We start from the raw sequence: 15,055 nt of genomic DNA, 5'->3' as shown, positions 1-15,055 counted from the left end.
CCTGGGCTCTCACCAGCCTGGACTCACACCAGCCTGGACTCTCACCAGCCTGGGCTCTCACCAGCCCGGGCTCTCACCAGCCTGGACTCTCACCAGCCCGGACTCTCACCAGCCTGGATCACACCAGCTCGGGCTCCAAAGGAAAGCCTGTGCCTCTCATTTACTTTGGGGCTCCCCAAGAACAGAGCTGGGCCTTTCTCTTGAGTTTGGGGCTGTGCGTCCCCTCCAGCCGGGGCTTTGGGGGTGCTGTGACCTGCGTGGAGCAGCGGGGTGGGCGACCATGGCAGGGCCGGGCCGTGAGGGCCGGGGTAACTGAGGGCCAGTGGAGGGGCCGTGACCCCTCAGCACCCCACCCCGCCTGAAGCTGCTGACTCGGAGAAAATGGAACAAAGCAGGGGCCAGGAGGAAGGGGAGCATTATTGGAAAAACAGCCCAGCCCAGCCACGGAGGCCTCCTGGGCCCATGGAGGAAACGAGCCGGCCCCTGGCCGCCAACTTGGATATGGGCTGCATGAGTCATGGAGCCGGGAGCTGGGGCGGGGGGCTCCGGGGCCCTGAGGGGCTCGGAGGCTAGGGCCAGGCAGCTGGGGTCAGCATCAGTCCAAGCAAGGCCGGGGGCCAGGCAGGGTGTCCAGAGCCTGAGTCAGAGCCCCGGAGGCCAGCGGGGAGGGCGGTCTGGCCGACTCAGGCATCCTCGGACGAGGTCACCTGGGGCTGCTGACCCCCGGCCCCTGGAGCTCTGCCCTGCTTCTAGCCTGCCCCCCAACTCTTGTACCTAGATCCCCAAGCCTAGGGCTGACCCCAGCATCTACCCAGAAACTGGGGTTTGGGGCAAGGCAGCCTACAGGGCCTCCTGCTCGGGCTGCTCTGGAGAATGGCTGCTTTCGTCCGGGTCCCGGTTCCGGTCCCGGTCCGGGTCCCGCGGCTGTCTGCCTGGCTCCTGCTGGTGCTGCTCCCACGCGGCCTCCTCTCCGCCCTCCACACTCCACCGGGTAGTGAGCCTGGGGGAGACACCGATGACAGTTATGCCACGGCTCGCACGGGTGGTGCTGGGCCAGCCCTGCCCCTGGACCACTCCTCTGGCCTCAGTTTACTACTCTCATAGTTGTTCACGCTCTATGCCAGCACTGGGGCTTGAACTCAAGACCTACCTGCTAGCCGCCCCTTGGTGTTTTTCCTTCAAGCTGGCACTCTACCACTTGAGCCACGCCTCCACTTCTAGCTTTTTTGTGACATTCCTGCCCCAGCTGGCTTTGAACCGTGTTGCTCAGACCTCAGCCTCCTGCCTAGCTGAGATGCCAGGCGTGAGCCACCAGGGCCAGGCTTTGGTTTACTTTGGAAGGAGGGAGGACTCCCAGGGCTCTGTGTACATCCGTGCACCATGTGCCCTCTGGGGAGTGGCCCGGAAGGGGTGAGGGGGCTCTGATGGGCCCTAAGAAACCGCCCCCTCCCTGGACCAGCTGGGGCAAAGGTGCTCCGCTCCACGCGGGAGGCGCGGCCGAGGCGCTCCGGGGTGACCAGCCCCCAGCAGCCTCCAGCTACCTGACCACAGCAGGGGTGTACTGGGAGAGGGTCAGCCGACTTGGGCCTGGCCAGGCAGGCTGGACCCCCCGGCTCCGGCCCTTCCTCCCTGCCCTTCCCCTCCCGCCTTGACCAGCCATTGCTGGGGAGCCGGGCAGCCTGCATCTCGGGTCCCCTCGGCAGGCTCCATCTGTGCCTTTCAAAGGGGGGGGGGACTGAGGCCAGGGAGTGCTGTTCTCTCAGAGTGCTGGGGCACGTAGGCTCCTTTGGGGCCCCCTTGCGCGGAGCTAGAGAGGAAGGCGGAGATGGCGGGCTCGGGGTGTCAGAGGCACACCCCAGTCCCCTAGGGAGGAGGCCCACCGCCCAGCTCCAGGGTAGGCGGCCGGGAACGGGTAGGCCTGGGTCTTTCTCCTTGCCGGGGTCTCGGTCCTTCCTGACGAGTGTCCGCTGAATGACCCCACCGCCCGCTCCCCTCTGGGCCTCCATCCCCCGGCCAGGCAGCACTGCCAGCACATGATCTAATCTCTCCAGGTCTCCCTAAGCCTGTCAGACGAAAGCCAGGCCCCTCCACAGGCTCCAGCACACGGCGCCCCCCCAGCCACGTGGGACTCTAGCCACGCAGCCTGCCCGCCGCTCCCCCCCACCGCAACCCCCACCCCAGAAAGCCCCTTAACTCCCCACACCTGGCTCCTATCATTGCCAATGAAGTCCGGCCTCCCGGCTCCAAGGCCTGGCTGGCTGGGGCTGCAGGGCCCCATCCTACCTGGGGAGACGGAGCTCCTCACTCTCAGGTCCCCCCAAACCCATGCACACCAGAGCCCCCCTTCCCCCCCATGGGCAGAGCACGGTGGAAGCAGACACCCCTGCCTGCCTGCTCCTGGGGCCACCCCTCTCCCAAAGAGACCACTCGAGGGGCAGCCTGTCTCTGTGTGTGTCTTGTTGCGGGCATGGGTGCCATTGTGCTCACACAAGTGTGTGTGTCAGCCAGGGCCTGGAATGCAAGTCTGAGCCTCAGTTCCTCCTTGGGATTCCAGGTCCTCTCCCATGGGGTCCCTCACTGCCTCTGGCGGGGGCTCTGCACCCCAGAGCCCCTCACCAGGCCCCCCGCCACGAGCAGCACCCCGGGCCACAGCAGCACCATCCGCACAAACCCCAGGGAACATCCCATCCACGCACACGCACATGCACACACACACACACGTGCGAGCCCTCACACACATGTGCCTACACAGTGCTCACACAGCTGCACACTGCACACATGTCCACACACATCCATAGATACTCACACTTATCCACACACATCCTCACACATGTCCACACACATCCATACTCACACTTATCCACACACATCCTCACACATGTCCACACACATCCATAGATACTCACACTTATCCACACACATCCTCACACATGTCCACACACATCCATAGATACTCACACTTATTCACACACATCCTCACACATGTCCACACACATCCATAGATACTCACACTTATCCACACACATGCCACACATGTGTGCACATCTGTGTCCAGACACATGCTCACACAGGTCCCCACACACCCACACTTGTCCACACGCATGCTCACACACACCAGCACATGCACACACAAGCATCCCAGGCACACACATACTCACACACACCAACACGTGCACACACAGGCATTCCCAGGCACACACATGCACATGGGGGCCCTTGCACACACACTCCCCCCCACAGACACAGGCCCATACACGTGTACGTGGGACATGCTTGGGCACATGCAGAGAAGACTTGGGAACAGGGGATCACGGGCGGACAGTTCTGTCCCCCTCCCCGGCTCCCCAGGGGTGCTCCTGCCTCTTTATTTACTGTTTTCCTCTGTGTCACCCCGACAACGTGGTAGGGGCTTGGCGGGAAGCCACGCTGGGTTTTCTGGGAGCCTCATCTCTGAGGAGCTGCCTCTCAAGTCACCCCCTTTTGGACCCCTGGAAAATAACTCAGAGACAGTGGGGGTACAGGGCAGGGGTCTCTGGGACCCCCTCTCTGCCACCCCCATGATGGGGAAAAGCCCTGCCTGCCCCAGTTCCTGACCCCGCAGCTGAGGCCTGGAGGCCCCCCCCCCCCCCCCGCCCCTTCCCTGTCTCCTCCCTTCCCGCCCGCCCGAGGCCCCGCGGATGTGAGTAATGCGGCCCCCTCCCCATGACCTCACCCCACCAGCTCCACAGCTGGGCTCCGTTCTGGGAACTGAAAGGGGGTGGCTCTCCTGGGGTGGGGTGGGAGCCTCTGGCCTGGAAGCGCGCCCCCCGGCCAGCAGCCCAGACCCCTTGGCAGGCTCTGAACCTGTCAGGCCTCCCGCCCGCCCGCAGCGGCTGCGCGGGGCAGGCCAGCTGCACAGGATTTGCTGTGCTGAACAGTGCAATCAGCCATTTCCTGCGTCTGTTCTGGCTCCGAGGCCCTGGGCTCAGCCCGAGGGGCCAGGATGGGGGCCTGCTCCTCCGGGGCCTGATTCTACCCAGGTGCACCAGTGTGCTTGGACCCCAGTCAGGACCCCTATGCCGAGCAAGAACCCCCAAACCAGGCTGTCCACAGGCCGCCGGCCACACCCCACCTGGGGTCTGCTCTTCTTCCTGTGCGCCTCCCCCACCCGGCCCTACTGCCCGGACCCCATGAGACCCCAGCACTGCCGGTCCTGTGCCGCTCTCGGCAGCTGCCCACCGCTCCCCCCCGTGGACAGAGCCTTCCTGAGGCCTGCTGGCCTCAATCCCACCACAACACTGCCCCCTGCAGGCCGCTCCATGGCCACCCCTTCCTGTCAGCCCTGTCAGGCAGCTAGCTGGCTCCCCAGACCCTGCAGGGCTGTGGGGAGGGGGGCTCAGGCCACAGGGGCACCAAGACTACGGGAGCGAGGCAGCGCTAGATCCCCAGCCCTGGTGGTGTGTACACCACAGAGCTGGGAGCCTGCAGACCCCCGAGAAGACAGATCCCCGGTCGCCTCACACAGGCCTCCTCTGGGGTCCGGGGAGCAGGGAAGGGTTGCATGGGGCGCTCTGGTGCTGTCTTCCTGGAGGCTTCTCCTTGGCCAGTGCCCACGTCTGCAACTCGGGGCAACACTCACACCCCCCTCCCCCAGTGATCTAGTGCCAGTACCCAGGCCAGGGAGGGGCACAGGTGGGGCACGGAGCAGCCGTCACTCATCCCGGGAAAGGTGGTTATGCCTGAGCCGGGAGCGCAGACAGCCGGGGGCCAGCAGGTGGGAGCTGGGTGGGGCGGGCAGGGGAACGTGCGCCCTGCCTGGGCCCGTGGGGAGGCACCGGAGCCCGGCGCCCTGACTCACGCAGGCCTGGCTCTGCACCGGGCCTCTGTCCACAGCCTCCCTGGCGGTGTCTGTGTCCTTGGGGTGTTCCTGCTGCCACAAGCCAATGCATGAGGGTGGCTTCCCCCTGCCCAGGACTGTCCACAGAGAACTCCAGTATGGGCAGAGGTGCCGGGGATGTGCGCCTGAAGGATGAGCGGAGCCTGGGCTAATAGAGGAGGCAGAGCCACAGGAGAGCCTGGTGCTCTCTAGGAGTGGAGAGGCTCCGCCATGCTTAGGGAGGCCAGCGGGGAGGGGGCCAGACCAGGAGAGGGGCAGAGGGCCAGGAGGAGACGGAGGACCAGGAGGAGGGATGGAGGACCAGGAGGAGGGGTGGAGGACCAGAGGAGGGGTAGAGGACCAGGAGGGAATGGAGGACCAGGAGGAGGAGGAAGGATGGAGGATGAGGAGGGGGATGGAGGAGAAGGAGGAGGGATGGAGGATCAGGAGGAGGAGGGATGGAGGATCAGGAGGAGGATAGAGGAGAAGGAGGAGGGGTGGAGGAGTGGGAGGAGGGATGGAGGAGGAGGACACCCCAGCCCTGGGCTGGAGCGGCCCTGCGCATCTCCCTGGAGCCCAGTGGGCCCGCCCCAGGGCACTGCCAAGCCCAGCGCTGGCCTCACCGAGCACTCCTGGTGGTGGAGAGCCAGGGACCTGGTCTAACAGCGCAGTCCCCGGCCGGCCTCCTAGCTCACTTGGCCTAGACAGCCAGGTGGCCCCTCTGAGCCTCGGTGTGTCCCTACCCCTAAGCACCAAGCAGGCCAACACACGGAAAGTCAGTCTGTCCCACACGGGCCAGCTCTGTGCTGGCTAGGTCATCCTAAAAGGGCAGCTGTGAAGGCTGGGCCCAGGAGGCTTGCAAGGTCTGTGGGTTCTAAGCTTGGGGGTGGATGCCCAGAGACGTGGAGCCCAGGCTTCTGGCTGCCCTGGAGGAGCAGATGCGGGGAGAGCCGCTGCTCGACCTAGGATGGATGAGGTCGTGGGGCAGGGGTCACGCGTGGAACCGGCCAGGCCCCTGGAGGCGAGAGTCTGGAGGGGCCCTGCTCCAGGGCCGATGTGACCTCTCCACGTCCTTCTGCTAGTGGTGAGACCCCAGACTCGGCCTCACCTCCCTGACCTCCATCCCTCAGCCTCACCCCACTGGCCTCTATCCTAGGGCACACCTCGGCAGCAAGCTGAGGGCTTCCCCGGGCCAGGCTACCCCGAGCGTCCAGAGCCTCACAGTGCCCAGCATCAGGGAGGGCCTGGCATCCCCAGACCCTGCACCCTGCCCTTGGGAACCTCTGGGACCCCCAGCCTGCGGACCTGCATTCACAGGGGACCCCATGTGGGACTCAGGAGAGGGGCTCTACCTGCCCGGGACGCGTGGCCCAGCCGAGGGCCCAGCCCTGGTCACATCCAGAGATACTACCAGGAAGAGGCTGTGGACTCCACTCCCTCCCACACACCAGGAGGAGGCGCTGTGCAGCCGAGGCAGAAGCTGTGCCTCTCTGGGCCCTTCAAATGGGAAAGGCTCTTGGGATGGGAGTAGGGAGGAAGCAGCACAGCGTGCCGGGGACCCCCTTCCCCGTCCCCGCGGCCATCTTGGGCACCCCTTCTTCTAGGACTGGCGCAGTCACACGTCATCTTCTCTCCTCATGCCTCCTTCCCCGCCCCCATGGTGGTCTCTTGTTGGGTGACCTTGGCTGTTCCCCCTGGACCCCCAAAGCCGAGTCTTCCGTGCCCCTCGGTCTGCGGTCCTCCTTGCTGGCCAGTGGTCTGGGGCCGAGCAGGAAGCCTCAGATGGGGTCCCGCCTGCCTCGGGCCCACACCGGCCCGGAGCCCCCTGACGAGCCTCAGACCCTCCCCCCGCCCTCCCCCACGGGCCCAGCGTCCGGATTCTGGCCTCCGGTCCAGGCATCATCTCCACTCGCAGGGCCTCACCCCAGACTCGGTGCTGAGTGACGAGCCAGGAAGCGCCCCTGAACGGTGTTCCGGGGGGCGTCCATGGCTCCCCACTTCTTGGCTGGGCCTGGGGAATCTCACCGCCAGCAAGGGGTGTCAGAGAGATCCCCACGGACATCTCCAGCCTTCTTTGCTCCCAGGAACCCCAGACCACCCCCAAACCGCTCCACAAGCCTCGTGCTGAGCCCATAATTCTTCCTTCCTCCAGCCCTGGTCCCTCCTCCCTGCAGACTCTTCCCCAACCCCTCATTCTTAGATGGCAGGGATTCACAGGTGGGTGATTGCAGCCAGCTCTCCCCAGATGCCCACAACACTCAGTCAGGCCTGCCCGCCTGCCCAGAGCCCTGCCCTGCCCTGGGGAGCAGAGTCCGGAGGGAGGCCCGTCCGGAGAGGGCAGGAGGCAGAAGAATGCACAGACACCGGGGGTCTGATGGAGGCGGGGGAGGGGCACATAGACGCAGCTCTCCGGTCCCCCCCACACACCTGCACGCCCCAAGCTGATGCGTACAGGTCTGGGCACTCCATTTCCCCTGCACCTCTGGGGGGGGGCGGTTATTGGGGAGGGGTTTGGGTCTCTGCATTCCCTGCCCCCATTCACCTGGTGCCCAAGCCACCCTGTCCCCGCCTGGAGCCATCGGCCCAGATCCCTAGCTGCACCCTCCTGCCTGGCATGGTGCTGACTCCTGAGGGCCCGGCCCCAGGGCCTCCCTCAGGGATCCCCCGCCCTGCAGTCCACAGGCACCGTGGGAAAGGATGTGGCCCTGCACCTGGGCACCACACAGCCTCTCACAGGACCCAGGCCTGCCCGTTGCACCGCCAGCCAGCAGGGGGGACCCCACAGCCACCAGAATACCTTCAGAAGGGCTCCTACATGCCCTGCGCACCCCAGCCTTGGGGTGCCCGGGCCCTGGGCACCCTCAGACCTGCAGAGCCTGGCGCCTTGCCCCAAAGTCTTGGTGAGACCAGACATAGAGACAGAGGAGCTCCTCTCAGAAAGGGATCTAGACCAAGTGTGGGAGGGGGGAGAGCAGGGGGGCGGGGAGGGGAGGAGGAAGGGCGCTGCCCAGCCCAGCTCCTCCTTCGGCCTGGGTGCCCTACCTCTTCTGCTGCCCTCTGTGGTCAGCCTTGCGCCAGCAGCATCCTCAGCCCCATCTGTGGCTCTTCACTTCTCCGGCCCTGTCTGCTTAGGCAAGTCTGACAGAGGTCTGGGATGGAGGTCAGGGGCCTGGGCCCCCCGGCCCCCCGGCCCCCTGCCTGCTCCGGCCCATGGGGCCGCCACTTGCTGTGGACCTGAGCTTGCTCTTCCTCCCTCTGCCTGATGCCGGCACACTGTGTCCCAGCCTCTCTGTTCCCTGTGTCCCTGACCGCGACACCACAGGGGCCCTGGCCAGCTACACAGCAGCCCTGGAGACCTTCCCGGCTCTGCTCCTCCACCGGCATCCTCCCGAGCAGGAGCCGTGGCGGCCCCTGGGGTCCGTGCCTCAGGGCAGGGCACAGGGCAGAGCCGCTCCTCTGCACTGGATGCTGCTCCTGGAGAGCCCATGGCAGAGGCTGGCCGGCCCACGAGGAGAGGCTTGGCACGTTCCCTCACACGTGATGGCGGCTGGCCGAGGCTCCCTCTGCCATCCCCACCTCTTCCCTGCCTGGCCGGCTGCGCCCAGATTCACCTCACTGGGAAGGCCTCGCTTGCGGCCTCTGCCCGCAGTCCCGCACCGGCCGGAGGTCACGCTGACACCGGCCCGGCCGGAGCCGCAGCCCAGGCAGCCCGTCAGCCGCCCGCCGCCCACCTGTCCTGCGGGGTCCGGCGTCACAGGGCCTCAGCCTTCCGGCCCAAGGCTCAGAGCAGCTGCCCCCGGCCCGAGGCCGCCACGTGGCAGATGCCTATCCGAACTGGGGTGCCCCGTCGGGCCCCTGGGCCTCCCCTGAGCTCTCGAGGACCCTGGGAGACTGACCGTTCCTGGGGCACGGGCTCCCCTGAGCCAGCCAGAGGTTCCTGCCCACGGGTGTCCAGGCCTCTGTGCTCCAGGCTGCACATCAGAGACCCAGGGCCAGGACGGGAGAGATCCTCAGTCCCCTCGGACGGGCACGTGGGGGTCCTGGCTTCCCAGGCCCCGGACGGCCCCCCGTGAAGCAGCCGGGAGTCTCCGGCACTGGCCAGGTCTCTGGCTGTCCTGCCACGCACACGCGGAGGCTGGGGGCCCTGGAGGCGATGCGTGACTGTGGCCCTCACCCCGAGGACCAAGTGAGGAGAGACCAGGCACAGGTGGGCAGGAAGACCCGCCACCCCGAGAGGCCGAGGCCTGCACGCGTCCCTCCCCTCCCTCTGCCCCTCCTCTGCCTTCGGAGACCTCCCAGCAGGGGTCACCCAGGACCCCCGCATGCAGCACGAACCCCATCTCCTGCTCTGGGTTCCTCTTCTTATAGTCTAAGTGGGAACCATGGAGGGAGCTGAGCCTTCACACCTCATGATGCCAGCACAGGCCCCCCACCCCATCTCTGCCACTCGGACCCCTGTCCACCTGCCCTCCACCAGATGCTCCCTGCCCTCTGCAGGACGCCCCTGTACTCCATGGGATGCCCCCTCCCTCCACAGGATGCCCCTGCCCTCCACAGGACGCCCCTCCCTCCACAAGATGCCCCCATCCTCCATGGGATGCCCCCTCCCTCCACAGGACGCCCCTCCCTCCACAGGATGCCCCCATCCTCCATGGGATGCCCCCTCCCTCCACAGGACACCCCCTCCCTCCACAAGATGCCCCCATCCTCCACGGGACCCCCCATCCTCCATGGGATGCCCCCTGTCCTCCACAGGATGCCCCCCTGTCCTCCATGGGACGCCCCCCCATCTCCCACCCTGAGCTTTCTCGGCCCCTCGTTCCCAGCTCTTTTCTCCCCAGCAGGACCCACCCTCAGCCCCCATGCACCACAAACCACAGTCTCAGAGCCCACATCCCAAGCCGCCCCATCCCCCATGGCCAACCCCAAGCCTGCCCTGCCCATGTGGGCAGCGGGCGGCACGCAGAGCCTCCCTCCTGCCCCCAGGACAGCAGGCCACAAGCAGCCTCCCTGTCCTGGGACCCCCATGCCCACCCAGGGGCCACACGGTGCTCCTTGCCCTCCAAGCTGCCCCTGAAGTCTTCTGTACCTGCTGTATGGGCTCCTCAGGGCCAGCCCCAGCACGGTCCTCAGCTGGGCCGCTGGGGGCCATCCCGGCCAGCCGTCCCCTCCAGGCCACAGCAAGCAGTGTGGGTTCCGGGCACCCGGGCACCTCCATCGCTCCTGGCTGCCCGGTCTGCCCGACTCTGATTCGCCGACTGGGACTGGAGCCGGAACCTCAGTCCTCTGGGCTGTGGCCCTGACGCCCTGCCCACGGGGCTGGGCCACTTGGTCCCTGTACCCCTGCTACTGGCTCAGTCAGACTCTGGGGCAGGCGAGCTCTGGCTGACAGACCACCGGCCCAGGAGGGTGTTGCCCTGCTGGGGGGGAGGCGCTCCACCCTCGGGATGCTGGGCCCGGGATGGGTCCGGTGGCCACTCCCCTTTGGACGCTGTGGTTTGGAGGTCTGGCTCCCCCCTCCCTGGGGCCAGCCCAGTAGACTCCCAGCACCGTCTCCTGCCCTCCTGGTCAGCTGGGGTCTCCAGACCACACTCAGCCAGGTGCTCAGGGTGGTGTCTGACTGGGGGGCCCTTAAAGCCCCTGGGAGGGCCACAGAGAGGAGCAGCGATGGTGTTACCCGTGGGCCTGACTAAGACCCACAGGACAGAGGTGTGGACACCACGCAAGCAACCCGGGGCCGGGCATCGTCGCCCGGGGAGGATGCCAGCCAGGTGGCCCTCAGCCCAGCCTCCTTGCCCTGCTCCAGCCCCTGTCACAGCCAGCCCCCGAGGCCTGCAGGACCAGCATCCCCGGGCGAGGAGAGGTCCTGGGTCCTGGCCCAGCCCGCAGCGGGCTTGGGGTGGGGATTGGATCCCTGGGGGGGGTGGGGGGGACAGGAAGGCCAGGGGCAGGAAGAGACCTGAGGGCAGCCCCGGGTGTGGGGTTCTGGGTATTGGGTCCTGCTAGCCCCGGGTGTGGGGTTCTGGGTGTTGGGCCCTGCTAGCCTTCAAGAAGGTCTGTGTTGGCTGAGGCTGGAGTAGAACCGAGAGGACCCAGATTAAGACACAGCGGGGAGGGGGGAGGGGGGAGGAGGCTCAGGGGGACTCATTTCTCTTCTGGCCCCTAGGGTCCTTTTTAACCAGCTTAAACTAGATTTCTTTTGCACCCTGATCATTGCTGGTGCTCAGCTGCCTGTCCAGTGTTTGTCATAGGATAGATGCTGTCTCCAGGCGTGGGGGGGGGAGTAGGGGGAGAAGGACCTGGGGGAGCAGGTAGACATGGGGGGCAGGCTCCCCAGCTCTGCTGAGAGGCCTTGAACAAGGTCCAGCACCTCTCTGAACCTGGTTTTCTCCCCTGGCTCAAGGGACTGGGAGAAGTGGAGAGCAGCAATAGACGGGGGGGGGGGGGGGGGGAGGTCAGCCGTGGCCATAGCGCCTGGGTGGCGTCACACGCGTGTGTAGGGTGTCACGGCACACGTGTGTGTGTGCTTGCGTGGTGTCTTCCTGTGTGTACGTTTGTGTGAGGCGCACGTCCTCCATGGCCCGGTAAGCAGCCTAGCCTTCATCTAAGTCCTGGCCCCTGCAGTGTGCCGGACCTGCTCACCTGCGCGGGGCAGGACTTCTTCACTGTCCTCCGCCAGGGCCTCTCTCCTGCCCTCCGAGCGCCATTGCCGGAGTCCCAGGGACGCCAGAGAGGCAGAGACTCTGCCAGGCCCCTGCCAGCCACCCAGAGGCCTCCGCTGTGTGTGTGTGTGCGTGCATGTGTGCTCGCGTGCCTGGCTGCACATGTGTATGGCATTTTCACATGTTCATGTGTTGGAGCATGTGTGTACAGGTGTTTGCATGTGTGCACACATATTTCCATGCACGTGCAGGTGTGCTGGTGTTTTTTCATGCATGCACATGCTTGCACGTGTGTGCATGTGTCTAGGTATATGTGTATATATAGGTGTGTGTATGCGTGATTGCTTGGGGGCCTATGTGTACTTGTGTGTATATGAGTGCACACACGTGTGTGTGTGTGCACATGTGTGTCACCTGTCTACCTGTCCTCAGGGCAAGCCCGTGCCCTCCACCGCTCTGGGGTGCCTGCGGCTAGCGGGACAACTGCCCCATGTTGGCCACGCGGGCAGAGCAGGGTCATGGCTGGACAGATGGGAGTGGCTGAGCCTCCTGTGACCAACACAGGCCTCACATGTCTCTCTTGGGCCTCAGTTTCCCATTTGCTAAGTGGCATTAGGGGCTAGGACATTGACCCCAGGCCCTCTTCTGTTCCCAGGTCACAAAGCATGCTAGGAAGGGAAGGGAGGGGGAGAGGAGGGGCCTAGACCGACAGGTGGTCCTATCAGGGCCTGGCAGGGCTGATGCCAGATGAGGGGCTGCCAGGGGAGCATGGGGATGTGGGAAGACGTGGGGGATGGGAAACGTGCAGTCATGGTCACCCCAGAACCCGGTCCTGGCCCTGACCCTGTGTAGCAGCTGTGTCCCATGCCAGGGCCAGGGCTAGGAGAAAGCTGGCGGCAAGCTGCACCAGCATGACCAGGCAGCCCTGGCCCTACCCTCTGTGCAGTGCACCCCTCGGCTGAGTGATGGCACCCCACTGTCTGTCTCTGGCCAGGGAGGCCCAGGACCCAAGCACACAAGGGATGCTGATGCACCCCAGCCTCCCCTTCCACGGACAGACAGACGGACAGCCGCAGCGGGGAACCAGCCCACGGGGCTGGAGGGGGAGGAGACCCCTCCCAGAGAGAGAGACCAAGGCAGGCTTCCTGCAGAGTCACTCTACAGCCCGAAAGGTTGGGGAGGAAGGGCTTGGAGGGCAGCTCACCGGAAGATAGTGAGCCGTCGGCACCAGGGGCTGCCACTCCGTGGCTTCTGCCAGGACCAAACCAACAGGTCAGACGCCCACCCCACACCTCACAGAGTCCAGCACGGACCCAGAGAGAATGCTGCCCTGGCCGGCAGGCCAGCCTGCCAAGGCGCCAAGTGGGCGTTCACTGGGCACCAGGGCCCCTCGCGCAGGGCTGGCCAGGCCCGCAGCTTCCAGGGCGGCTGAGCCCGCAGGACTAGGGGGGGCGGGGAGACGACACCCCAGTCCTGGAGACGCAGGGAAGGCTGAGCCAGTTGTCTGGAGGAGAGGGGCCTGGTCTGAGGCCGGGCCCCAGGAGACCGGGCCTCGTCCGCTGCCTCGCTCTCTGGCTCGCTCGCACGTGCTGCACAGCTGCGTGCCTGGAGGCTCGAGGCCACCGCAGCCCCTACCCAGGCAAGGGGGTCCCTGTCTGTGGGTACCCGCGGGCACCCTGCGCCGGGCTGGGGAGCACCTACCTCAAGGGCATCTCCAGGCCCCGTTTGCTAGAGCTCCTCCTCAGAGGCAGGGAGCTGCTCCTGCGGGCAGGCCCGCCCGGCGGCCCGGCCTGACCCTGGCCTGCGTCTTCAAAGGCTCCGTCCACGCAGCAGGGCCTCGTGGCTACTGCCCTGCTCGGCTCTCCTGTGCTCCCTCCCTCCCTTCCCTTCCTCCCCTTCTTCTCTTTTCTTTCCTTTATTCTTGTCTTTCCCCTACCCCCCTTCCCCTCGCCTCCTCTCTCCCCTCACTCCTCTGCCCTGTCTCTGTGTCCCTGCTCCTCACTCTGCGTTCCTGCCCTTCCTCTGTGTCCCTTCTCCCAGAGTCCCTGTCTTTGTGTCCCTGCCTGTGTGTGTGTGTGTGTGTGTGTGTGTGTGGCCCTCTACTCCCTCTGACTCCTCTCACACCCCCTCCCTGTCGTCTTCCTGACTCGTGGTGTGACAAGCATCTGTCTGTCTTGGTGTTCTATCCCTGTCTCAGCCTCTGTCCCCGGGTCCCTGGGCCCCGTCTCTGCGGGCCCTGCTCCCCGCTCCCCGTTCTTTCCCCAGGACGCTCACCAGCTGCTTCCCTTTTGTCCCCAGCCCCCTTCTCCGCCCCTTGTCTCCTCCACCTCCACCACCTCCTCCTCCTTCCCAGACTAGTAAAAATGCCAGAGAGAAACCCTCCCGCCCGCCCAGCCAGCCGCATGGGGGCCTAGCTGGACCTCTGCGCCCTACTGGCGGGCAGTGTGGCCATCCTTCCTTCCCTCTCCCTCTTCCCCGGCCTCCCCTCTGGCTACCTCGGCAGCAGCTGCGGCCTCCCCCTCCCCTGACCACTGTCCCCCTCATGGGTGCCTGGTCACTGGGCGTCCGTCCTTGGCCCTCTCCCCTGGCCCGGCCAGCCCGGCCCTCCTCTGCGGCCCAGACCGGCCTGCTCTATCTCCCTCTAGCCTGGACCTCCACCTTCCTTTGACCCTCGGCCCCTCCATCACCCACAGTCCCTCTCTCCCCTCTGGTGTCTGTGTATCCCTGTCTCAGCCTCCCTCCCTCCTGTCCCCCATCCTTCCTCCTCCCCGCCCTTCCTCTCCCTCCCTTCCCCATCCCTCCCTCCCTCCTCCTCCATTTTTCCCTTTGTTTATTCCCAGCCGCTGCCCTTGTTCTAGCCTCCAGAGGGAGGCCGGGCATCCCAGGAATCTCCCTTGGTCCCCAGTTGGAGAAGCTGCTGCCCTCCCCAGCTCTCTAAGACCCTCACAGAGCCAGGTCTTGGAGACGCAAAGCCTCTGCCACACAGATGTTTCCCTGCGTGCTAGAGACCGTGGCCCCGAGGTGGCCACGGGCACCAGGTCCGTGGGTGCCCTCACCAGCTGGGCCCCCTGCCCGGCTGGCCAAGGCCCAGGACGAGCAGCCCAGCCCATTGTTTTTCTGGTTGGGCTTAGTCACCATGACGTACTTGAGAACATTGGAGGCAAGTGGCTGGACATGAGGAAGGGCCAGTCTCACCTCACACGGTGGGCAGCCACCACAGGCAGTTCTGGGTGAGCAAGAGTACATGGAGTGGCTTTCCAAATAGTCTACTCTCACAGCCACCCGCGTGCCAGATGAGGAAACGGAGGCTCAGCCAGCAGCGCCGTGTCCTAGGTGATAGAGCCAGTGACCCGCAGGGCCAGGACCACAGCCAGCAGTGCCGTGTCCTAGGTCATAGATACAGTGACCTGCAGGGCCAGGACCACAGACAGCAGCACTGTGTCCTAGGTCATAGATACAGTGATCTGCACAGCTATGACCACAGCCAGCAGCCCTGTGTCTTAGGTGATAGAGCCGGTGACCCACACAGCCATGACCA

General features: G+C 65.6%; 1 protein-coding gene across 2 annotated transcripts in view; it reads right to left on the bottom strand.

Moving 5' to 3' along the window:
• Positions 1 to 15,055, bottom strand: part of Lsp1 (lymphocyte-specific protein 1) — a 33,033-nt gene that overhangs the window by 9,223 nt on the left and 8,755 nt on the right. For both annotated transcript variants that reach the window (XM_013020992.1, XM_013020993.1), the window contains exon 2: positions 845 to 1,000. In XM_013020992.1, coding sequence (XP_012876446.1) covers positions 845 to 1,000 — 156 coding nt within the window. The remainder of the gene's footprint in view (positions 1 to 844; positions 1,001 to 15,055) is intronic.

This window comes from Dipodomys ordii, unplaced genomic scaffold (assembly GCF_000151885.1).
Source record: "Dipodomys ordii isolate 6190 unplaced genomic scaffold, Dord_2.0 Scaffold54, whole genome shotgun sequence".
NCBI lineage: Eukaryota > Metazoa > Chordata > Mammalia > Rodentia > Heteromyidae > Dipodomys > Dipodomys ordii.
The sequence above is the reverse complement of the archived record's forward strand: the minus strand, read 5'-3'. Positions and strand labels throughout refer to the sequence as shown.